This window comes from Sus scrofa, chromosome 12 (assembly GCF_000003025.6).
Source record: "Sus scrofa isolate TJ Tabasco breed Duroc chromosome 12, Sscrofa11.1, whole genome shotgun sequence".
NCBI classification, from domain to species: Eukaryota; Metazoa; Chordata; class Mammalia; order Artiodactyla; family Suidae; genus Sus; species Sus scrofa.
In genome coordinates, this window is record NC_010454.4 from 7,841,412 (window position 1) to 7,863,283 (window position 21,872).

Sequence of the window (21,872 nt, forward strand, 5' to 3'; positions counted from 1 at the left end):
GCAAGATGACATGTGTAAAAGGGTGTTTTTTTTTTTTTTTTTTTTTTTTTAATGATCGTTTTTTTTTTTTTTTTTTTTTTTTTTTTTTTTTTTTTTTTTGTTGTTGTTGTTGCTATTTCTTGTTTTGGGCCTCCCGGCATATGGAGGTTCCAGGCTAGGGTTGAATCGGAGCTGTAGCCACCGCCTACCCAGAGCCACAGCAACTCGGATCCGAGCCGCGTCTGCAACCTACACCACAGCTCACGCACGCCAGATCGTTACCCACTGAGCAAGGCAGGACCGAACCCGCAACCTCATGTTCCTAGTCGGATTCGTTACCACTGCGCCACGACGGAACTCCCTCGTTTTTCTTTATTTGGTGCAGTTGTCATCTTGAACTCCCCTGAGACTAAGGGGACACTATCTGAATCCAGGGACTCTGTTTCTCTCTGAGGTTTCCTGGCACCTTGGCTGAGCCTGGGCTTACCTGAGCTCACCCGGACTCACAGCCCTCCTAGGTTTGAATCCTGCTGTGTTGCTGACCCTCTTGGCATGAAAGCCCTGTCCCCACCCTGCCCCAGTTTCCCTCCAGGGTCAGCAGAGAGAGGCAGCGACTTCAGCTTTTGATCTGCAAGCTCAGGGCTGCTGGCTCCTTACAGACCACTAGGGCCTGGCAGAGCGGGGCCCAGTGGGGTCATGTCCAGCCCTGTGGGTGCTGGAAGCCCCCGGGGGGAGCTGAATGAGCTCTTTGAGATGAGGCCCTGAGCCCTGATGTTTATGTACCAGAACACAGGGCTTTTCAACAACAGGTTTCTCCGCCTTGTAACTTTCCACAGTGAGAATCTGACTCCCTATCATTTCAGAGCTAGAATTGAACACATGTTCAAGTCTAGAGCAGATCCCTGGAGCAACACCAAGAGGGAATGGTACTTCTTTTTCCTTCCTTGGTGGACGGTAGTGCACCTTCAGCTTTGGGAGCAAGAGTGCTCAGGGGACCTGGGGGGAATGCCACTTGCATCTCTATTTCCTTGTTTTTGCTGAGTGTCCCCTTCGAGGTAAGCTGGTCCTGTTCTGCAGGGGTGCCAGAAAATCCTGTTCTGTAGGGGTGCCCATTGCGAAAAAGCATCGTCCCTGTTTTTAAGCATTGAATGATAAAAAAGAGGAAGGAGGCGACCCCACAAACAAAGCACCCAAGATGTGCTCAGGGATGCAGGGCAACCCTGGGAGCAGAGATGATCTGGAAAGCATGGGATTGAACTTGGCATTAGGTGGGCAACAGAGGATGCTCTGGGTCTGGCGACTCGAGGTCGGGGAGGGAACCAGATAAAGAGAGATTTGGGCCAGGACCATCTGGGGCTTGTTGAAGTTTCCATGAAAAACTGGGTCGAGTTGGAATATGCCGGCTGCAGTGGTTGAAGAGTTGCTGGGCTAGTTGGAGTGTACCCTTGGCCAGCCCTGGGAGCCACTGTCGGAACTGCCCCAGGGAGCTTTTGAAAGTTGGATCAGAACTTAGGTGGAGGAGCTTCAAGGGGGAATCTGAGCTGGTCACCTGTATTCCGAGGGACAGAAGAAGTGATGGCCCATAGCAAGGGCAGGTAGAATGGACAGAACATGCTGGAAGGCTGCAATCAGACCCTCCCGTGCTCCCTTCCTCCAGGCTAAAGTTCACATTCTTTGAGCTGCTTCTCTTTGGAACCGTTTCCCAATGTTGTGTCTTCTTTCCTGGCATCTACTCCTCAGGCATCTCCCAAGTGTCTCCTCTCTGAATTAGATGCTTCCCAACACCTGGGTGGCACGTGGATGAAGCCTGACCCGTGCTGGGTCACGGAGGTCACTGAGGGAGGGGTGGTGGAAAGGTGCCCACCACCAACCCAGACGCGGGCCAGCTCAGGTGGGGGGCATGAGGACCCCTCAGAACACGCGTGTGTCACCACAAGGGACCACCAGCGCTGACCCTGTGCTGCTCCTCTGCACACAGCCGTATCCAGCATGCTCCAAGGCCGCAGTCCCGTGTCCCAGGCCTTGCTGGGCACCTTCTTCACCTGGGGGATGACGGCGGCTGGGGCAGCCCTCGTGTTCATCTTCTCCAGCGGACAGGTGAGTTGCTTTGTCTTGGGTCTGGAGGTTGGCGGGATTCTTAGCGAGCCCCGAAACCGCCCCTCCCCTGCAGACTCTCCCGTCACCAGCCACACCCCTGGGAGGGGGGATGTTGGTTCTGTCCTCCCCTTGGCTCCCTCGTCCCGCTCTCCTTTCCGCCTTGACCCCTCCAGCTCCTCCAGACGCACCCATGCCTCCCCTGCTTCTCCCCTCCTGATTCAGATGTTGTAGGAGGTGAGAAGCCCAGGCACTCAGCGTCCTTTCGCCCTCCGCCTGATTTCTATCTTCTGTCTAGTTTCTCGCAGGCCTGGAGCAGGTGATACTATGCAGGAGGAAAGAACTACAGGCCCTTCCCTGTTACTCCCCCTGCCCTGTGTTCTGAGTTAGAGATGGTTGAAAAGACCTTGGGAGAAAAGAGGGGGGATCAGTTCCCTTTCTCCCCATTTTCAGGCTCTGCATCACCTCCCTCACCCGCTTTGGGATGAATACACACAGATGCCCCCACACCTGCCCGTCCCCCCATCCCCGCCCTCCCTCCCTCCTACCCACACCCTCCTGCAAACTCTGCAAACTCCCACACTCCGGTCCCGCGCTGCACCCCACCTCCACCCTGCCCTTCCAGACACACCCCCACTCTCATGCACCCGCACACCTCCACGTACATCTCACACCCCCACATTCCACGCCAACACCCCCACCCCTCCTTAACCCACACCCACCTCCTGAGTCTGAAATTCCTTCTTCAACCCTGACTCCCTCCTTCCATGGCCTGTTGCTATCTTTTTTTTTTTTTGCTTTTCAGGGCCGCACCCTCAGCACATGGAAGTTCCCAGGCTAGGGGTCGAATCAGAGCTACAGCTGTCAGCCTCCACCACAGCCACAGCAACACAGGATCCGAGCCAGGTCTGCAACCTACACCACAACTCACAGCAATGCCAGATCCTTAAACCATTGAGCGAGGCCAGGGATCGCACCCACATCCTCACGGATGCTGGTTGGGTTGGTTTCCGCTGCACCACGCTGGGAACTCCCACACATCGCTATCTTGATGAAAGCAAAGTCCCTGCATTACTCTCGCAGCCACAGATGTGTAGGAGTGTAGGACTGAGGTTTGAGGCCGATCCGCTGGGAGGCCAATCCAGAAACTAAAACCACCCAGGAAGCTGGTGGCCAGGCCGTGCTGTGTCAGCCTGGGAAGGCAGTAGGATGTCGCCCATAAGGTGGGGCCTCCCCCGATGTCCGACCCCCGTCCCCCCAGTGGAGTTTGGAGCCTATGGAGACTTGGTCCTTGAGACACACAGCCCAGGTTACTGTCCAAAGGCGGCGAAAACTTTCGAAACCCAGTCCCGGAATGAGAGGCTGCCAGGAACCAGGGAGGGCACAGTGGCCTAAACCTCCTCCTCCTTCCCGACAGCCACGCCAGGTCTTCTGGGGTCCCGACCCCTCGCCCTGCTGGGCAGAGCAGTCAGTGTTTCCCCCTCCATCAGCTTCTTTGCGCTGAGGAGAGACAGCTGGGGTCTGGCTGGCTGAGCTGCCCTCGGAGGCTGAGTGCAACTCCCAGCCCCAGGTGGCCCTGGCCGATGCTGTGGGGGCTCTTCAGAAAGGGGAGCTGGAGTTCCCATGGTGGCTCAGTGGGAACAAACCTGACTCGTATCTATGAGAACTCGGGGTCGATCCCTGGCCTCGCTCAGTGGGTTAAGGATCCAGCATTGCCATGAGCTGTGGTGTAGGTTGCAGATGTGGCTTGGATCTGGCATTGCTGTGGCTGTGGCATAGACCGATAGCTGCAGCTCTGATTCGACCCCTAGCCTGGGAACCTCCATGTGCTGTGGCCTCGGCCCTAAAAGGACCAAAAAAAAAAAAAAAAAAAAAAGAGGAGGAACCATGAGGAGGTGCCCCCTCCACTTGGAGTGGCAGAGCCCCTGATTTGTTTCGTGTCAGTGTAATTCCCCGGCCAGTAGTAGTGCTGAGACCTCTCTCTGTGTGGAGGCATTTGGGGGTCCCCAAGACCACCCACATGTTTGATGATTCATTGCAACTCACAGGACGCACCCATGGCTTAGGCTTATCACAGCAAAAGGCCACACCACAGGATCAGCAAGGGCCCGAGACACATAGAGCCTGGAGAAATCTGTGCACAGACCTCCTCCCAAGAGAGGGCACAGAGTGCCCTCCTTCCCCTGACCAAGAAAACGCAGTAACACATGTGCCATGTGTCTGCCCAGGATGCCCGTTATAGACTCAGCCTCCAAGCTTTCAGCGCCAGGCTGGCCACGTGGGCATCAGTGTGGTGCTTCCAACTGAATTCCAGACTTGCAGCAGGAAAAGCAAGCGTCACCTTGTTTGTGAAATGGGCACAGGGACCCACCCTTGCTGGTTAGGGAACAGAGGGAGCAGTTCCAGTGTCAGCTTTCTAGAAGCCAGCCAAGGACCAGCTGTGAGAGCAGGACCGTCTTCTTTTTGTAACGTGATTTTTATTTTTTCCATTATAGCTGGTTTACAGTGTCCTGTCAATTTCCTATTGTAGAGCAGAGTGAGCCAGTCATATATACGGTACACATTCTTTTTCTCACATGATCCTCCGTCAGGCCCCATCACAAGTGACCAGATACAGTTCCCAGTGCTGTATGGCAGGATCTCGTTGCTTATCCACTCCAAAGGCAAGAGTTTGCATCTACTAACCCCAGATTCCCAGTCCACCCCACTCCCTCCCTCTCTCCCTTGGCAACCACAAGTCCGTTCTCCAAGTCCATGAGTTTCTTTTCATGGAAAGGTTCATTTGTGCCATATATTAGATTCCAGATATAAATGATATCATATGGTATTTGTTTTTTTCTTTCTGACTTACTTCACTTAGTATGAGAGTCTCTAGTTGCATCCATGTTGCTGCAGATGACATTATTTTGTTGTTTTTTTTTAATGCCATTTGCCAAATCCTGCTCCCTCTCCCTCCCCCTTGGCAACCACAAGTCTGTTCTTCAAGTCCATGAATTTGTTTTATGTGGAAAGGTTTATTTGTGCCATTATATCAGATTCCAGATATAGAGAGCAGGACCTTCTAGAGGGCCGTGGAACCCCTTCTGTGGAAGTGGTGTGCGGGAGCGGTGGGAAGGGGCGGATGGGGGGCGATAAAGCCCACCATAGACACGGCTGCCCAAGCTGGGCTCTTCCTCTGCCCCCAGCGAGCCTCATTTTTTGTTCAGCTAAAGGGGGGGCTGTGGCAAGGATTGCTCAACCCCCTGCCCTTGCTGCTGCTATCAGCTCAGGCCGAACTTCACTCAAAATTCATTTTCTTGAGTTAAAAAAATCATGTGGTAATTGTGGGAAACCTGGAACATATGGAGAAACTGAAAAAAATGAAAAGGTTCCTTCAGGGAGTTCCCTGGTGGCCTGGTGGGTTAAGGACGCTGAGTTGTCATTCCTGTGGCTCGGGTTTGATTCCAGGAATTTCCTCCTGCTGTGGGCACTGCCAAAAAAAATTTCCTGATCCCTCTTCTCAGAACCGAAAATGGAATATATTCAAATTTATTCAGCTGTAGTTATAGTACATACATCTTGGTTTTTTTTGTTTTTTTTTTTTTTTTTTTTTTTTTGCTTAATGAGGATCAAATTGTGTGTAATGTTTTATAACCAGCATTTCTCACCGGGTGTCCTAACCATCCCTCCGCATCCCTAAATGGTTTGTTGATTACTTTGATTGCTTCAGTTACTGAAATGGCTATAGAACATCCTGCCATGAAGATGGATTGTGGTTTATTTAGCCAGTCCCTGACTGCTGGGCGATTACTTTATGCCCCTTTTTCTTGCTTTCAGACATAGCATTATGATGAACATAAATCTCTGCGTGCACATCTGACTTCCTCCTTGAGATAAATGTCCGAAGAACAGGTTTCCTGATCTTAAAAAAAAAGTATGCTTCTCCTTTTGGGAGCCAGAGGGATGCTGAAAGGATGATTTTACCTTTTTTTTTTTTAAATGGCTGCGCCTGTGGCATATGGAAATTCCTGGGCTAGGGGTTGAATCGGAGCTGCAGGTGCCAGCCTACGCCATAGGCACAGCAAGGGCAGATCCAAGCTGCATCTGTGACCTATGCCCGCTGCAGCTTTGGCAATGCTGGATCCCCCTTAACCCACTGAGTGAGGCCAGGGATCAAACCTGCATCCTCACATAGACAATGTCTGGTCCTTAACCCACTCAGCCACAAAGGGAACTCCCCCGACTTTTTAATTTTATCTGTCTGCTTTGATTAAATGAACTGATTAGACCAACTTGGCTTGTGTTGTGGCATTTCTAGAGATGAATGTCATTTGTATGGCTCACTGGAATCAAAGTCTTCCACCCACCCCATAGCCACACGGAGGTGGGAAGAGGCTGCCCACAGCTGGAGATGACTTACCTGGCAGCACTTGCGACCCAGACCTCACTGGGAGGCTCAAGGATCGGGTGATCTGTGCGTCCAGGTGGCTGTAGATTATACTCCTAATTTAGGCCCCTTCTTTTTTTAAAAAAACGAACTTGGAGTTGCCTGGTGGCTCAGCTAGTTAGGGATCCAGCATTGTCATTGCTGTGGCTTGGGTTCGATCCCAGGCCCGGCCACTTCTGCATGCCGCAGGTGCAGCCCCAAAAACCCCAGCAAGAAAACCTTTTTATTGAAGTGTCCAATGCCTATAAAAAATGCATTTTCTAAGTGTACAGCTTGGTAATTTTTCATCATTGCCCTTGAAGACAGTACCCAGATCAGGTGATAGAGCAGTACCACCCCCCCTTTGCCCCACCGCGGCAGCCCTTTCAGGCTCCCTTCCAGCCTCTGCTCCTCACCCCCAACCTGCGCTCCAAGGGCAGCCCCCTCTCCTGAGATTCGCTGTCTCTGTTTTTGTCCATATATGAATGGAGTGATCTTAGGCTGTATGCTCATCTGTGTCGGGCTGATTGCACCTATTTATTTTCCAGTTTACAGAATGTTTGTCTGATTCTGAGCTCCATTCGTGTTTGTGTGTCTTCTCATTGCTCTCTGGTATTCTGTTGTGTGAATACATCCTACAGATTTATCCATTTCTGCTGTTGGTAGGCCTTTGGGGAGTTTCTAGTTAACAGCTCCCATGAACAGTGCTGCAGAGAGCACTTTTGATTCATGTGTCTGGTGAATCCTAGTATGTGTTTCTGTTAGGTAATTAGTCACCCATGGCACTGCCCGATCAGAGGGTATGCATATGAAGTTCACTTCTAGTGGATGCTGCGGGCTAGCTTTCCAGAGTCGCTGGGCCAGTTTGTACCCCCGCCTGCAGCGTGGGAGGGTTTCGGTTGGTCCCTGTGCTCCTTGCCAATACTTCCCAATTTCCATCTTTTAGGCAAACTACTTACTAAAGGTTTATAGCCCTAATTCACAGAGATGAGAAAGAGGTGAAACACGTGGGCCAGTGCAAGCCGAGGGTCACACAAGAGAATGCTCTGATTGGCTGTGGGGTAGATGAAGTTAAAAAAAAATTTTTTTTTTCCTCCCCTGGTTCTTGGCTTGTTTTGAAAAGTCCGAGGTTCTGGATAGGTTGGCAGCTCGGATGTGGACTAGTCTTTCTTCACATGGGTCTCTTAGGCTTATGGTTTCCTCTCATCCCAGAAAACATCCCTTGAAACTGAAACGTGTTGTTTTCATTTTCAGAGGCGGATCTTAGATGGAAGTCTTGGCTTTGCTGCAGGGGTAAGTAGCATGTGGTAGGAGAATATTGATTCCAGTATTTCCCCACCAAGGGGTTTTGTCAGTTTCTCCCCATGCGGCCGGACTGCATCTCTGTCATCTCCAGGTGCTCCCTCTTATCACAGACCCTGTTTATATCCAGTGGAGGAACACCCTGCCTCTCCTTAGACAGGAAAGAGGCTCATTGGCACCTGTCTCGGGACTTGCAAATAAGTATGTAAAATAAGATGATATTTAGGAGGGGCTTAACGCAGAGCTTTAATGAGTTGGCACTAATTAAGTGTTCTCTCTCCTCTTCCCCCTTGAAACACCTTGTATTATAGACATTTTCATATGTTAAAAAGTGGAGGGAATCCTATGAGGCCCCCTGGGTACCCATCGCCCAGCTTCATCACTGTTGACATCTTGCTAATCTCATTTCATCTATCTCCTCCCAACCCATGTTCTTGGGAGGTAGACTATTTTGTCAAAGCAAGTCCTAGGCATCATGTAATTTCACTTATAAATTCAATACACAGCTCTGATTGAATGACTTTAAATTAAAAAAAAATTTTTATTAGAGTTGATTTAGACTTTAAAAAAAATCATCATGGCATTATCACACCTACCAAAATTAATACTAATTATTATTATTAGTATTACTATCCAACAGTTCACATTCAGACTTCTTCCATTTTTTTCAAGGGTGTCTTCTAAAATTGTTTTGTTGGCCGGGTCCAAACATGATTTTCGTTTTCATTTTTTTTTCTTTTTTAGGGCTGCACCTGTGGCACATGGAAGGTCCCAGGCTAGGGGTCTAATTGGAACTATGGCTGCCAGCCTATGCCACAGCCACAGCAACTTGGGATCCGAGCCATGTCTGCAACCTACACCACAGCTTGCGGCAACGCCGGGTCCTTAACCCACTGAGCAAGGGCAGGGATCGAACCCACATCCTCATGGACACTAATCAGGTTTGTTAACCACTGAGCCACGACGGGAATGCCACAATTTTTGTGTTGCATTTGTTTCATGTTGAATCTTTTCAGTCCTTTTTATTCTTTAACAGTACCCCTCCCCTTTCCCCCACACTAGTGATTTGTTAGAGAAGCAGGATTATTGTTCTGTGGAATGTCCCACATTCTGACTTTGGCTGATTGCTTCCTTATGAACTTGGTCCTCTGTCCCCTGGGTTCCCTGTGAGCTGGGTGTTAGAGCTGGAGGCTTGCTTAAGGCAGAGTCCATTTTCCAGTCTCTAATACGTCATCGCGATGCTGTGTATTCCGATTGTGCCCGTTGCATCCGAAGGCATGTAACACGTGAGCATCCCTTTTGGTTGCTCAGAATTTGGTTCCTTCGTCTGTTTTTGTAGTCCCATGATCTGCGAAACCTGGCCTGGGGGTGGGGCCTCCCCAACATCTTCCAAGTCAGCAACTGTCAAATGGGAGTCCGTGTGCTTCTAAGAGCACGTGGAGACTCTCCAGGGGTTCCACAGGGACAGGGGCATGTTTACAAAATCAGTGCCAAGGTCCTCAGCCTCCAGTTTTTCTCTTTCCCCAAAGGTGGGGCCTGCTCTTCCACCTTCTCCTGCGCTGTTGCCCGCTCCTGCCTTTCAAAAGACAGACGCCCTCTTGCCTAAGTTCCGTGCCTCTGGGTAGTGATATCGCCACGCACGGAGGGAGGGACGGTTGTGTTGGTGCTGGGGTGGAGATAGTGAAGGATGCTAATCACGAATCCCTGGACTCGTGTCCTTCAGCAATTCAGTTACTGCACCATCCCCTTTTAAAGAAGACTTTCGGCCACACCCGTGACATACAGAAGTTCCCAGGCCAGGGATTGAACTCACACCGTAGCAGAGACCCAAGCTACAGTGGTGACCACACAGATCCTTAACCACTAGACCACCTGGGAACTCCTGTCTCATCCTTTGAATCAAATTGTTAGCAGAGAAATCCCTAAATGTAATTTTCCATGGTACTGTTCTGGGATTCCAGGCCTTCTTAGAGTTCAAAGAACAAAATGACAGTATTACAAGATATTTTTTTCTATCTTCTTTACACAAACATATGTTCTCTTTATTTACATCAAGAAAAGAAAAAACAAAAACAAAAAAACAAATAAAATTGAGGTTTAACTCAGGCTTATTCCAGCAATGGCTACATCATGTTTAGCCATGGATATATGAATGAATTGAAAAAAATTGATTCTTTTGAAGACTTGAGGAGTTCCTGTCGTGGCTCAGCAGGTTAAGATCCCAGCATAGTATCCATGAGGATACAGGTTTGATTTCTGGCCTCGAATGGGTTAAGGATCCAGTGTTGTCACAAGCTGCAGCTTAGGTTGCGACATGGCTTGGATCTGATGTTGCTGTGGCTGTGGTGTAGGCCGGCAGCTGCAGCTCCAATGAGTTCCCTAGCCTGAGAACTTCCGTATGCCTCACCTGTGGCCGTGAAAAGAAAAGGAAAGAAAAAAATAAGAAAAAAAGCCTCATCCATGAAAATATGCATTCCTACTAATACTTTACTTTTGAATGTCTAATAATTATGAAACAGCATATTAAATTTTTGTTATTAGGAATCTGTTCTCAACCACTAATCGTTTGAATTGCCACCCAATCCAGGAAATTGTCGTTTAAGCAGTTAGAGCCCTAGGCTCACAGGAAGTTTTAAAAAATTAAATTGAAATATATAGAGATATTTTATTACAAAGCAGTGTGATAAAGAAACCAAAAATAGACTTTCTAACATAAAAGTTGCTCTAGGATAAAAATCTGAGGGGGGAGTGAGATTGACGTATATATCAAGGAGAAAGAGAAATGATGTATATTTTTTGACTTTCGAAGAAGAGCTTTCTTGTGTGTTTTTCTGGGTAGACTATAACCCAAACAGAAAAGTGCATAAGACAAATGCCATGGCCTCATTTGTGTATATTTTTAAGTGGATAATGGAGGAAATCAAATCCCTGTGCTGTTTGGATCCCACTGGATACATTAAAATGACTGATGAACAATTTTATTTAAACACATCCATATTTATATATGCCAGAATTTTACATCTTTTGCAGCTCTTTACACTTGAGATGGAAACATTTTACATGGCATTTCTTTTTTTTAAATTTATTTCTTTTTATTTATTTATTTTTGGTCTTTTGTCTTGTTTTCCTTTTTTTTTTTTTTTTTTTTTTTTAAGGGTGGCACCTGCGGCATATGGAGATTCCCAGGCTAGGGGTCCAGTCGGAGCTGTAGCTGCCAGCCTACACCACAGCCACAGCAACACACGATCCGAGCCTAGGCTGCGACCTACAGCACAGCTCATGGCAACGCTGGATCCTTAACCCAGTGAGCAAGGCCAGGGGTCGTGAACCTGTGTCCTCTTGGATCCTAGTTGGGTTCATTTCCGCTGAGCCACGATGGGAACTCCATTTACACATCAATTTCAAAATGAGTGAGAGGGTACTTAGTTTTTCAAAATTCTTCTAGGGGATACACAGATAGGAAGCTTGCAGAACTGTGTTTTGTGCTGACCTGGCGCTTGAGCGACCTCATCTAGCTTACTCTTTTAGGCCAAAAGCCATAGTAAGATTTACAAAGCAAAAGACAAAAAACAAAAACAAAAAAAAAACCACAAATACACGAAATGAAACAAGAGGGGAAGCAAAAACTGGCAGAGTTTAACAGTCTTCAGGACATGTGAGAATGAAGTTGGGAGCATTCAAACACGAAAATTTAAGAGTTCTAAAAAAACCAGTCATCGGACGAGTATTATGTTCGTTTAGCTTTGAGGTCTAAAATAGTTCTACTTCTGAATTTTAAAGTAGTTGGTGAGAAAAAGAGATTTCTGAAAGTTATTTTTGTCGATTTCTCTGAAAATCAGTCATTTACTTTTCTAAACTTGACCTTGAATATGTACTAGTTGCACGAAGGAACTCCTGACAGGTCTCCTGACAGGTGGAGACAAGTAAAAGCAAGATGGGACAGGCAGCTGAGACCCAAACTCAGGAAATTTAGAGTTCCTGTTGTGGCTCGAGGGGTTAAGAACCTGACACAGTGTCCTGCTGGCCTCGCTCAGTGGATTAAGGATCTGGCGCTGCTGCAAGCTGGCTTGCATCTGGAGTGACTGTGGCTGTGGCAAAGGCCAGCAGCTGCAGCTCCGATTCGACCCCTAGCTTGGGAATTTCTATATGCCTCAGGTGTGGCGGTAAAAAGGACAAGAAGAAAAAAAAACTCAGGAAATTTCAACAGCATTGGTAACCAAAAGTGGATTCTCAATGCTTCCGCAAACTCGACACAAGGCAATAGAGCCCCTGTAGTCCAAACTGTAATAATTGCTTATCTTATTATGGACTGATTTATACTTGTAAAGCCAATATTACTATTATCATTACTGTTGCTGTAATTATTACTATACGCTGGCTGGGGCAGTGGTTCTCAGGGGTGATTCTGATCTCCAGAGGGCATTTGGCATGTTTGCTTGTCACAACTGGTCTCTGGTGGGTAGAGGCCAGGATGCTGCTAGGCACCCTGCAATCCACAGGACAGGCCTCCAGCACAAAGAATTATCCGACCCACAGTGTCGTTGGGCCAAGGCTGAGAAATCCTGGTCTAGAGTATTTTGAGGTGTCGTCTGTAATCACAGAGTGGAATGTATAAAAATTCAGTTGTATTGAAAGTGAACAATGATAAGGGAGTTCCCTGGTGGCTTAGTGGTCAAGGATCTGGCATTGTCACTGCTGTGGCGCATGTTCGATCCCTGGCCTGGGACCTTCTGCATGCTGAGGGTGTGCCCCTCCCACCCCCAAAAAAGACAAAGAAGAAGAAAATCCCCTTGTCTTTCCCACTGGCTTCCCAGAGGTCACCACCATCAGCCGTGAGCTTGTGTCCTTGGAGAACTTTTACTGCGTACGTACAGAGTGTCAGGACGGTCAGATGTGCCATACATAATGCCTGATAGCCTAAGGGCTTTGCTTCTTCAATGTAGCTTTGAGATGCTTTGAATCTTGAAACTGGGAAAACTGGCCATCAGACAGTTGACTGGGGCCCTGCTGTGCCCTGTGCAGATGTAGTGTTTCTCCATTCAGTTCTGCATACATTTATTATTTATTTATTTATTTTTAGGGCCACACCCACAGCATATGGAGGTTCCCAGACTAGGGGTGGAATCAGAGCTGTAGCCATCGGCCTACACCACAGCCACAGCAACGCCAGGTCCTTAACCCACTGAGCGAGGCCAGGGATTGAACCCAGGTGCTCATAGATCCTGGTCGGCTTCACTAACTGCTGAGGCACAGTGGGAACTCCTGCCTACATTTATGTAGGTGTCCTATGTGTATTCAAATCCCTCTCTATTATAATGCTGCAGCTGTTGCTGAAACTCAGCCTGCATTCATTGGTGCCGAGTTGAAACACAGAGGCAGAGGTGTGGGTGAAGTAGAAAACAATAGCTTTATTGCTTTGCCAGGCCAAGGGGGCCACAGCCGCCTAGCACCCTCAACACTGTGTCAAGCCTGGGAGGGAGCGGGTGGTGAGAAGTCTAGTGTTCAAGGAGTAGGGTGTGGTCAGCTCATGGGCAGTCTTCTGATTGGCTGGTGGTGAGGTGATTGGCAGTCAGCTTCATCACCTTCTGGTTCCACCTAGTCTGGGGTCTCCGTGTTTCGGGCAGCATACAGTTAACTCCTTCCTCCTGGTGGGGGTTTCAGTCTGCAAAACAGCTCGAAAGACACAGCGCAGAATGTTATCTATAGTTCTTGAGAAAGAATTTGACTTTGTTGAATGGCGCAACTATTGTTATTTTGTCTTGCTTGACTGCTCTCCTTTCTTTCCGCATTTTTTCATTTCTCTGATTAAATTTCTTCTTTCACTAAAGTTTTTCCACAGACAAAAGGCAGACGGAGGACGTAGGTGGAGCCTATACTGGGAAAGCCCCATGGGGTCCTGCTGGATTACACAGTGACATATTTATGCAATATGTAATTATGCACTGAAACAAGTGTTGCTGTAAGAGAGATTCCTAGGACAGAGGACATGAGTATTTTATTTTATTTATTTATTTTTGCCATTTCCCTGCGGCATATGGAGGTTCCCAGGCTAGGGGTCGAATGGAGCTGCAGCCGAGGACTACTCTAGAGCCACAGCAACGCAGGATCTGAGCCGAATCTGTGACCTACACCCAGCTCATGGCAACGCTGAATCCTTAACCCACTGAGCAAGGCCAGGGATCAAACCCACAACCTCATGGTTCCTAGTCGGATTCGTTAACCACTGTGCCAGGACGGGAACTCCTTTATTTACTTATTTATTTCTTAATGAGTTTTATTGGAGCATAGTTGACTTAGAAGGCTGTGTTAGTCTCAGGTGTACAGCAGAGGAAGTGAGGTATACTATAAATACATCCGTTCCATTTCAGGTTCTTTTCCCTTGTAGGTTATTACACGGTATTGAAGGACATGAGTATTTTAAATGTGCTTAGCAACACATTTCTCGGGGTGTTCTTTCCTCATTAGCAGGACCTTGGAAGCATTAATCAGTTCTCCTTAAATGATTCCTCTTGGAATCCATTCTCCTATTTTTCTCCCGACTCCTTAAATCACTCTCCAGGTCTCTAATAATCATTGTCTTTCTCTTCTTGCTACCATGTCTGGCTTTGATTTAGTGCCTGAGGCATGAACTTATTAAGGACAAATGTTACTCTTAAAAAAAAAAAAAAAGGATAATCATTATTTCTTATCCGAATCCTAGAGTAATACAACTTTAAAGCTGGAAGTGATTTTCAATAAGGATTAGTTCTTGTCATAACTAATGTTTATTGAGTCCTCCCTGTGGATGGGATTCTCTGCCAAAGACTTGACCTAGGTCATCTGATTGATTGTTCTAACAGCTCTGTGAGGTGAGTACCAGCTACTGTTATTTATCCCCACTTTACAGATGTGGAAACAGAGGCACAGCGAGTGTAAGTAAGTTGCTCAGGGTCAGGAAGCTTTTGAACCTGCAGTCTGACTGTCGTGTTCCCTCTCTTAATCCACGCCTCCTAGCTGATGTCTGGTCCAGTTGCCTCTGTTTACAGCCAAGACACAGAGCCAGAGAGAGTAAATGACTTATGCAGAATTGAAAACTGCTAGATGGCGGGAGAGCCAGGACCAAACCCAAATGAGAAGTCAGGGGCTGCCAGCATGTAGCTGGGTGACCTTGGGCAAGCGTCTCAGTCGTCCTGGACCTCAGTTGACTCTGCTGAGAGCTGGGGACAGTGGAGTGGATGGTTCCTTAAGAGCTTCTTGGAGTTGCACGTTTAAAGGGGTGAGTTTCCATAAAAATTAGCATCTTTTTGTCGTAAGGCAGTTGCGAAGTGTTTCCGTTCGTTTGGGGTTGACCTGTTCACCTTCTCACCTATTCAGCAGTCAGTTTAAACGTGTAGTTGAGTATCCTTTCATCCAAGTGAGAAAAGCAGTCATCCTCCTAAAAGATGAAGATTTGATGAATTCGGAGGGGCTGAAACATCAAGGGTCACTATTTTAATTTTCTTTGCTCTGGTTCTGATGCCTCTTTTTTGGGTGAGGTTTGAACGAACGGGGGATTTCTAAATCAGCGTACATTCTCTCTCAAGGAAGAAGCGCTTGTGTGGAATCACTGTGACCATGAAACTCTGGAAGAGAAAGATAGGCTTCCAATCAAGAAGCTTGCTTCTAGGCATGAAAAGGCAATTTAATATCTATTATTTAATCCCATAGGGAGCTGGCTCCTTATGAAAGACCTGATTTTTCTTAAGGAGATTTTGGCTGAGTCTGCTTTTGTGCAGCAAGTGGTGAATAATGTTTTCTCCAAATCGCTGGTTCACTGTTGGAAGTTAATGACGCTCTCCAGTGACAGCCTTCGAGTCCGGAGGGATGATGGTGACCAGCTGTTCTCCAGTTCCCTGGAGAAATGGATGGGAAGAAAGGGGCTTAAATTGTAGCAGGAGGGATTCAGGGAGGAGATTTCAGCCACATCTGTTGGAAAAGTTTATTCCAAAGTAAATGGAGAGAGAGAAGGGCTGGGGGTGGGGCGTAGCCATTGATGGGGTCTTCAGAAACCCTAGCTTTTTTTCTTTTTTCCGACCATGCCCCAGCAAGAGGAAGTTCCCAGGCCAGGGATCGAACCTGCGTCACAACGGTGACTCAGGTTGCTGCAATGACAGTGTCGGATCCTTCACCCTCAAGGCCACCAGGGTATTCCAGAAATCCTAGCTTTTATACCCCGGGCTCGCTGAGTCCTGGGTTACGAAGTAAAAATTGCTGTTACCTTTTCTCCTTCTTGTGGCCTGAGAGGTGAGAAGCCTGGCATGTCCTCATGGAGATTCTGCAGTGTGAGGTCCACACTGCCACAGGCAGGGCTGCCACCCGTCAGTGTAAGTGCTTTGCTGGGTTCTGATGAGGCTCCTGCAGAGGTCTTTGATCTCTCTCTCTCTGAGCCACGATTTTCCTTTTTCTGAGAGTAAAACACAAGGGCCCAAGATGACTCCCCCCACCCCAGCATGTTGAACCTGCTTAGGCCGGAGCAGGTCCTACCCCCAGTATCACTTGGACTCTGCAGATTGCCTGGGAAGTTTTGGGAACCAGGAGCCCCAGGGCCTCCTTGATTCTACACTCCGCCGCTTCTCCTCCTTCTGCACTGGGGTGCGATGACCAGGGAGGTGATGTTGGTCTGTTTGGGGCCAAGGATGCCCTTCGGGGGGGCCCTCAGTGAAGGGGGCGTGTCCTGGGGTTGCCTTGGCGGGACTTTGAGCCACCTGCTTGGGGGTCTTCTTTGACAAGTTTAGTGTGGCCGGTGCGGAAGGGCCCTTCTCTCATCAGGGCTATTCACAGGGTCCTTGGCACAGTCGTGAAGGGGCACCTGCCGCTTCTGCCATAAGGCATTTTCTTTTTAAAGGTTTCCGGTGGGAAACTTTGGTGTCTCAGCTACGACGAGTTCTCACACTGAGCTGAGCACACGCAGGAGGCACTCAGTGTGTCACAGGAGACAAGCCTGACTTTTGGCCCAGAGCGCCCGCTCCCCAAACCGTAGTGGTTCTTGTGAGCGCAAGGGGAGGGGTGACAGGTCTGTCCCCTGGCCCTCCCCCATCCTGTGCAGCACGATGAGGCCCTGACCCCCGATTCCACCCTGGGAGGGAAGCAAAGTCCTGCTGCGGGGTGTGGGGGTGGGGTGTGGGGGAGAGGTGGGGGGGAGGTGTGTGGGGGAGGTGGGGGGGAGGGTGCAAGGTGAGAGGGAAGATAGGAGACAGGGAAGAAAACCCCCCAGGAAGGAGACGGATGCGGATGGTCATGCTACTTTTCCTTTTCAGTGTCATGCTTCAGATTCCCAGGGGCGTTATCAACAGTGCGGGGGAGGCAACAATATATATGGCTTGGTGGAGGTGCCCATGTGTTTGCATACCTGGGGCAGCGGTCCTGAGCCACCCGGAACCCCATGTCGCCGCGTCGGCTCTGCCCTACTTCCCGCGCGTCCTGGGGCGGCCTCCGCTCTCTCGGACCCCCGCCGGCCGCTGCCCTCTGCCTCTGCCTCTCCGCCCAGTCCGGAGCCTGCTGTACAGGGGGCACCCACCACTCTCCTTGGGGATGTCATTTCTTCTTTGCCTGGGGACACCCTCCCCTGTTCCCATGCCAGAGAAGGTGGCAGTGTATGTCAGTGACCAGCAGGAGATGAAAAAGGGCCTCGGGAGGGAGGCTTTAGCGGGCAGACCAGCTTCTCTGTAGGAGCAGGTGGACGGTCAGCAGAGTCCTCTGGGGTGACTGGCTCTTCTTCCCGCTTGCCTCTCCTTCTTTCCCTCCTCCCTCCCGCTTTCTTTCTTCCTCCCTCCCTGGCTTGCTTTCTCTCCCTTTCTTTCTTTCTCTTTCTTCCCTTCCTTCCTTCTTCTTTCTTTTCCTTCTATTTTCTTTCCTTTTCTTCATCCTCCCTCCCTCCCTTCCTCCTCCCTTCCTTCCCCCGCTGTATTCCAGGCACTGTGCCAAGGCCTGAGCCCTTGGAGAAGTGGCAGGAGAGACGCTCTCTGTCTTTAAGGAAGCCAGGATCTAGTGGAGGGGTGGGCACCGAGCCCTGTGGTCTGAGTCCAGCCTGTTGTCTGCTTTTGTAGCTAGAGCTTTCCTGGAGGCCCGCTGGGCCCGTTTGTGTGCACGTTGTCTGTGCTGCGTCTGCGTTGCAGGGGCAGCCCTGAGCAGCTGCAGCAGGGCTGTGTGGCCTGCAAGGCCTGAAGTATTCACTCTCCAGCTTTTTATGGAATTTGCCCACCCCTGATGTAGTTTATGGCAGGGTTTTCGGAGACCTGGAGGAAGTAGCAGCCTGGGCACGTAGGTGACGGACCGCGGGGACCATAGCTCCGTGCAGGGCCCAGGCTGGAGGTCTTGGAAGGTTCCCTGGAGTGTCCCATGTTCCCGAGTTGGCGATTTCCTGGGGGCCTGGCTTTGGCAGGACTGGCTCCAAGGGGGTCCTGCCTTTGCTCCGGAAGTCCATGCTAATGCTCCCCTTTGTGGGGGCGGGGGCCTTTGAAGAATCTTTGGTGGGGGAGGCGGCTTTGCAGTAAAGCATGATGAGTTATGTGCACCCTTTAGCTCCATCGTCCTTGTCACAGAAGGCACAGCGTGGCCTTCAAGATGGATGGCCACGGGTGAATGATGTGTGCCATTTGAGATGGTGAAAAAAACAAACCACATTCAAGTGCTCAATGTCCTAAGCATCTGTGGTCCAGCAGAGTGAGCGGACTTGGCCTGTCATCCTTGGCAGTTTGGTTCCAGGGAGCTCTCTGGCTTGGGGGAAGCGCCCTGCCTTCTGATGCAGTGGTTCTCCTGGACTAACTACCTCAGAACCTGCAGCATCTGGGATGAGATCACAATGTGGAGCCAAAGCTGAGGACTGTTGTTCTAATGGAAACCGTGGTTTAGTGAAGGATGAGCTGGTGGTTGGAAAAAGCAGACTCCCTTTGGAGGCTCCATGCAGCTATGGGGCCAAGAATCCAGCTGAGCCAACACGTAGGGTTGGGGTCATGGCTAGAGGAGCACTAAACCTGGAGGGTGGGGCGCTGGAACTTGGATGGGGAGCCCGGGAGGAGGCTGCTGCCTCTGGTCTCGATGGAGGATGCCAGGATGGAGTCCGCCATGCCTTTGGCAGTTGGCTCCCCAGGCTGATTGGTTTCGATACCAGCCCTGGGTGGGGGAGCATTGTTGTACGAGAGAGGTATATTTTCCCGCTGGTCAGGTGGTGGTGGACATCCAGCATCCAGGAACTGAGGCTCTTCCTTGGCTCCTTGGCACTTGCACAAGAAAGGTGGAAGGCGGGATCTTTACTACTCGGAGACCTTGAGCCTGAGTTTAAATTCTCCCTTGACCTTGAGGCATTGTCCTCCTTGAATCATATGCTGTGTCTGGAAAAAACATCTCAGGGCTGGTGGGGCCTCCTGGGAGTCATCTCAGGTACCTTCTGCCGGTAGACAGGGAGACGGTTCACCCAGTCCACACAGATGGGGGGAGCACAGCTTATTTCCAAAGACTTTTGCAGAGAAGGACTTTGTACCCTTTTATGGGGGAGGGTGACCTAATGAGTGTTTGGCTAGCTTATTAGACGTTTATCTAATCTAAATGTCTACTGCTGCAATGTCAGTAATGGGGGGGAGCTGACATCATTTTTCATAGGCATCTTAGTACAAATCACATTAAAAAGCATTTACTGAGTGTCAGCTCTTGTGCAAGACACTCAGTGCAAGGGATCAAAGTTAATATTGGTTAATATTGGTTAAGCTTTGTCCTTTAGACTTATGTGCCAGGACCAGATCAGTGCTTTGTGCCAAGGCTGCCTTTGGATGGCATGTTACTGCTTTCCCGCAGTGGCTTGTTCACAGAGGGGAGAAGAGTGAGTGATCAAAGCCTGGGCGATTTTATTAAAAAGTTGTATTTCTTTGGCCATGCCCAGGACATGTGGAAGTTCCAGAGCCAGGAGTCAAACTTGTACCACAGCTGTAACCAGAACCATAGCAGTGATAATGCCGGATCCTTAACCCGCTGAGCCACCAGGGAACTCTGAAAGCCCTCGGTTTGGGACCAGAAGGTGGGAGCAGGGAGAGAACTGTCTTCGGGCCAACCCACCCACCTTTTCTTGAGCACCTACTGTGTACTTGTGGGGAGCAGGCCAAGAAGTAGGATATAATCCCTCCCTGCAGGAGCTAAAGGGAAGAGAAGTCCCATTTGCCTGTAATCAAGAGGCAGGTCAGTACATGGTCATAAGAAGGTAAAGGACAAAGGTGACGGGGAACCCCCCCCCCGGGACCGGGAGTTCTCTTCTCTTTGGGGATTAGAGAGGACTTTGTGGGTGAGGCTCAAGTCGGGAGGTAGGTAGAGTTTGGGGGTGGGGAGGGAGCAGGGGAAAGAAAGGAATTACAGGCAGGAGGAACAGCAGATTGGAAGCACAGAGTAGAAAATACAGGGGTGGCAATTGGTTTGGCTAGTAGGTGATGCTGGAAAGGTCGTCAGGGCCCGTTTGTGAACGACCTGGGGTCCCATGGGAGGGAGCTTGTGCGCTGTGCTCCAGATGGAGGGGAGACCCTGGAAGTTTTTGAGAGGGTGACATCAGAGCTGAGCTTTCTGGAGGTGCGTTCAGTTGGTAGCAGTTAGTGCGGCCGTAGGGAGCGTGTAGGGGAGGCTGGCCGTGGGCAGGCAGGCTGGAGGCGCTTGCATTACTTTAGGTGATACCTTGACTCATTGGAGGCCTTGACTTTGAGCTGAGGCAGAAGTTAGGAAGGGAGAGAGCAAAGGACGTTCCTGCGGGAGAACTACGGGGCTTGGCCGTCCTTTGATTGTGAAGTAGCCAGTGAGGTTCAAGCCCATCACAAGTCCTGTGTTCCTGGGGCTCCTCCCTGGGGGTGTGGGAGAATTTAGCACCATCCTCTTGGCTTATGGGCTGGGGAGGACTCTCCTGGAAATGAAGAGGTCTAGGTTTGCATCAGGCTTTCTCATTTGAGTGGGTTTGTACTTTGGAATCTGAGTGTTGGGGTGGTCTCCATGGCAACCAGACACCTACAGCCATCAGTACAACTAATGGTGATGCTTCCTGATGTTCCTTCTGTTGTTGATGATCTGTATCCATTAGGATTAGGTTTGACTGAGGAGTAACTGAGATCTAAAGATAGTGGCTTAAACAAGAAAAGACTCCTTGATGTAGAAGGAGACAGTGGCTGGGAAAATAATGTCATGGAGTCACCAGGGAGACTTCTTTTTTGCTTATTGCTTTGCCCCAGTGGGGAGCCTTTACCTTTCTGGCCCAAAGTAGCTGCTAGAGCTCAGGCCATTACATCACATCCAGGCAGCAAAATAGCAGGAAGGAGGGAGGTTCCCTGCAAATCTTGCACGGTGGCTCCTCTTACATCTCATTGGCCAGAACTTACTCATAAGACTTTGTGTAGCTGCAAGGAAGGGTGCATGGTCTTTACACTGGGATTCTGTTACTGGAGAGAGGGCAGTGGAAACTGGAGAAGGCAATTAGCACTCTCACCGCAAAGCCTAGGCAGAGAGAACTTTGAGTCCTGATAATATCATTGATTTACCTTTTCTTTTTAAGGCTGAACTCACAGCATATGGAAGTTCCCAGGCGAGGGGGCCAATTGGAGCTGCAGCTGCCAGCCTCCACCACAGCCACAGGAATACCAGGTCTGGGCCTCATCTGTGACCTACACCGCAGCGTGTGGCACCACTGGATCTTTAACTCCTGAGTGAGGCCAGGGCTTGAACCCCCATCCTCACAGACACTACGTCAGGTTCTTCACCCACAATGGGAATTCCCCATTTTCTCTATGTTGTTTTTTAAAAAATGAGCTATTCTTTCTTTAACTAGTTTCTTTCAAAATGGGGGTGTAATACATGAACTTGATAAGACAGTCAAGCAGTATGGAGGACATCCAATAAAAAAACAAGTCCCTCTGTGTCTTTGCATCAGCCAGGGCTTTGGTGTGTGGGGGTGGTGTCATGAATGATGAAAAACCTAACTCAGCCTAACTCTTAACACGAGTTCCCGTCGTGGCTCAGTGGTTAGTGAACCTGACTCAGGTTTGATCCCTGGCCTTGCTCAGTGTGTTAAGTATCCAGCGTTGCTGTGAGCTATGGTGTAGGCCGCAGATGC

General features: G+C 49.5%; 1 protein-coding gene across 7 annotated transcripts in view; it reads left to right on the top strand.

The window, feature by feature from the left end:
- SLC39A11 (solute carrier family 39 member 11) overlaps nt 1-21,872 on the top strand; it is a 444,518-nt gene that overhangs the window by 81,680 nt on the left and 340,966 nt on the right. For 6 of the 7 annotated variants that reach the window (XM_021066702.1, XM_021066703.1, XM_021066701.1 and 3 more), the window contains exons 2-3: nt 1,958-2,076; nt 7,733-7,771. In XM_021066702.1, coding sequence (XP_020922361.1) covers nt 1,969-2,076; nt 7,733-7,771 — 147 coding nt within the window. In that variant the 5' untranslated portion in view covers nt 1,958-1,968. Of the gene's footprint in view, nt 1-1,957; nt 2,077-7,732; nt 7,772-17,985; nt 19,967-21,872 lie in introns of those variants that run through there. The other variant, XM_021066706.1, reaches the window with a different exon arrangement.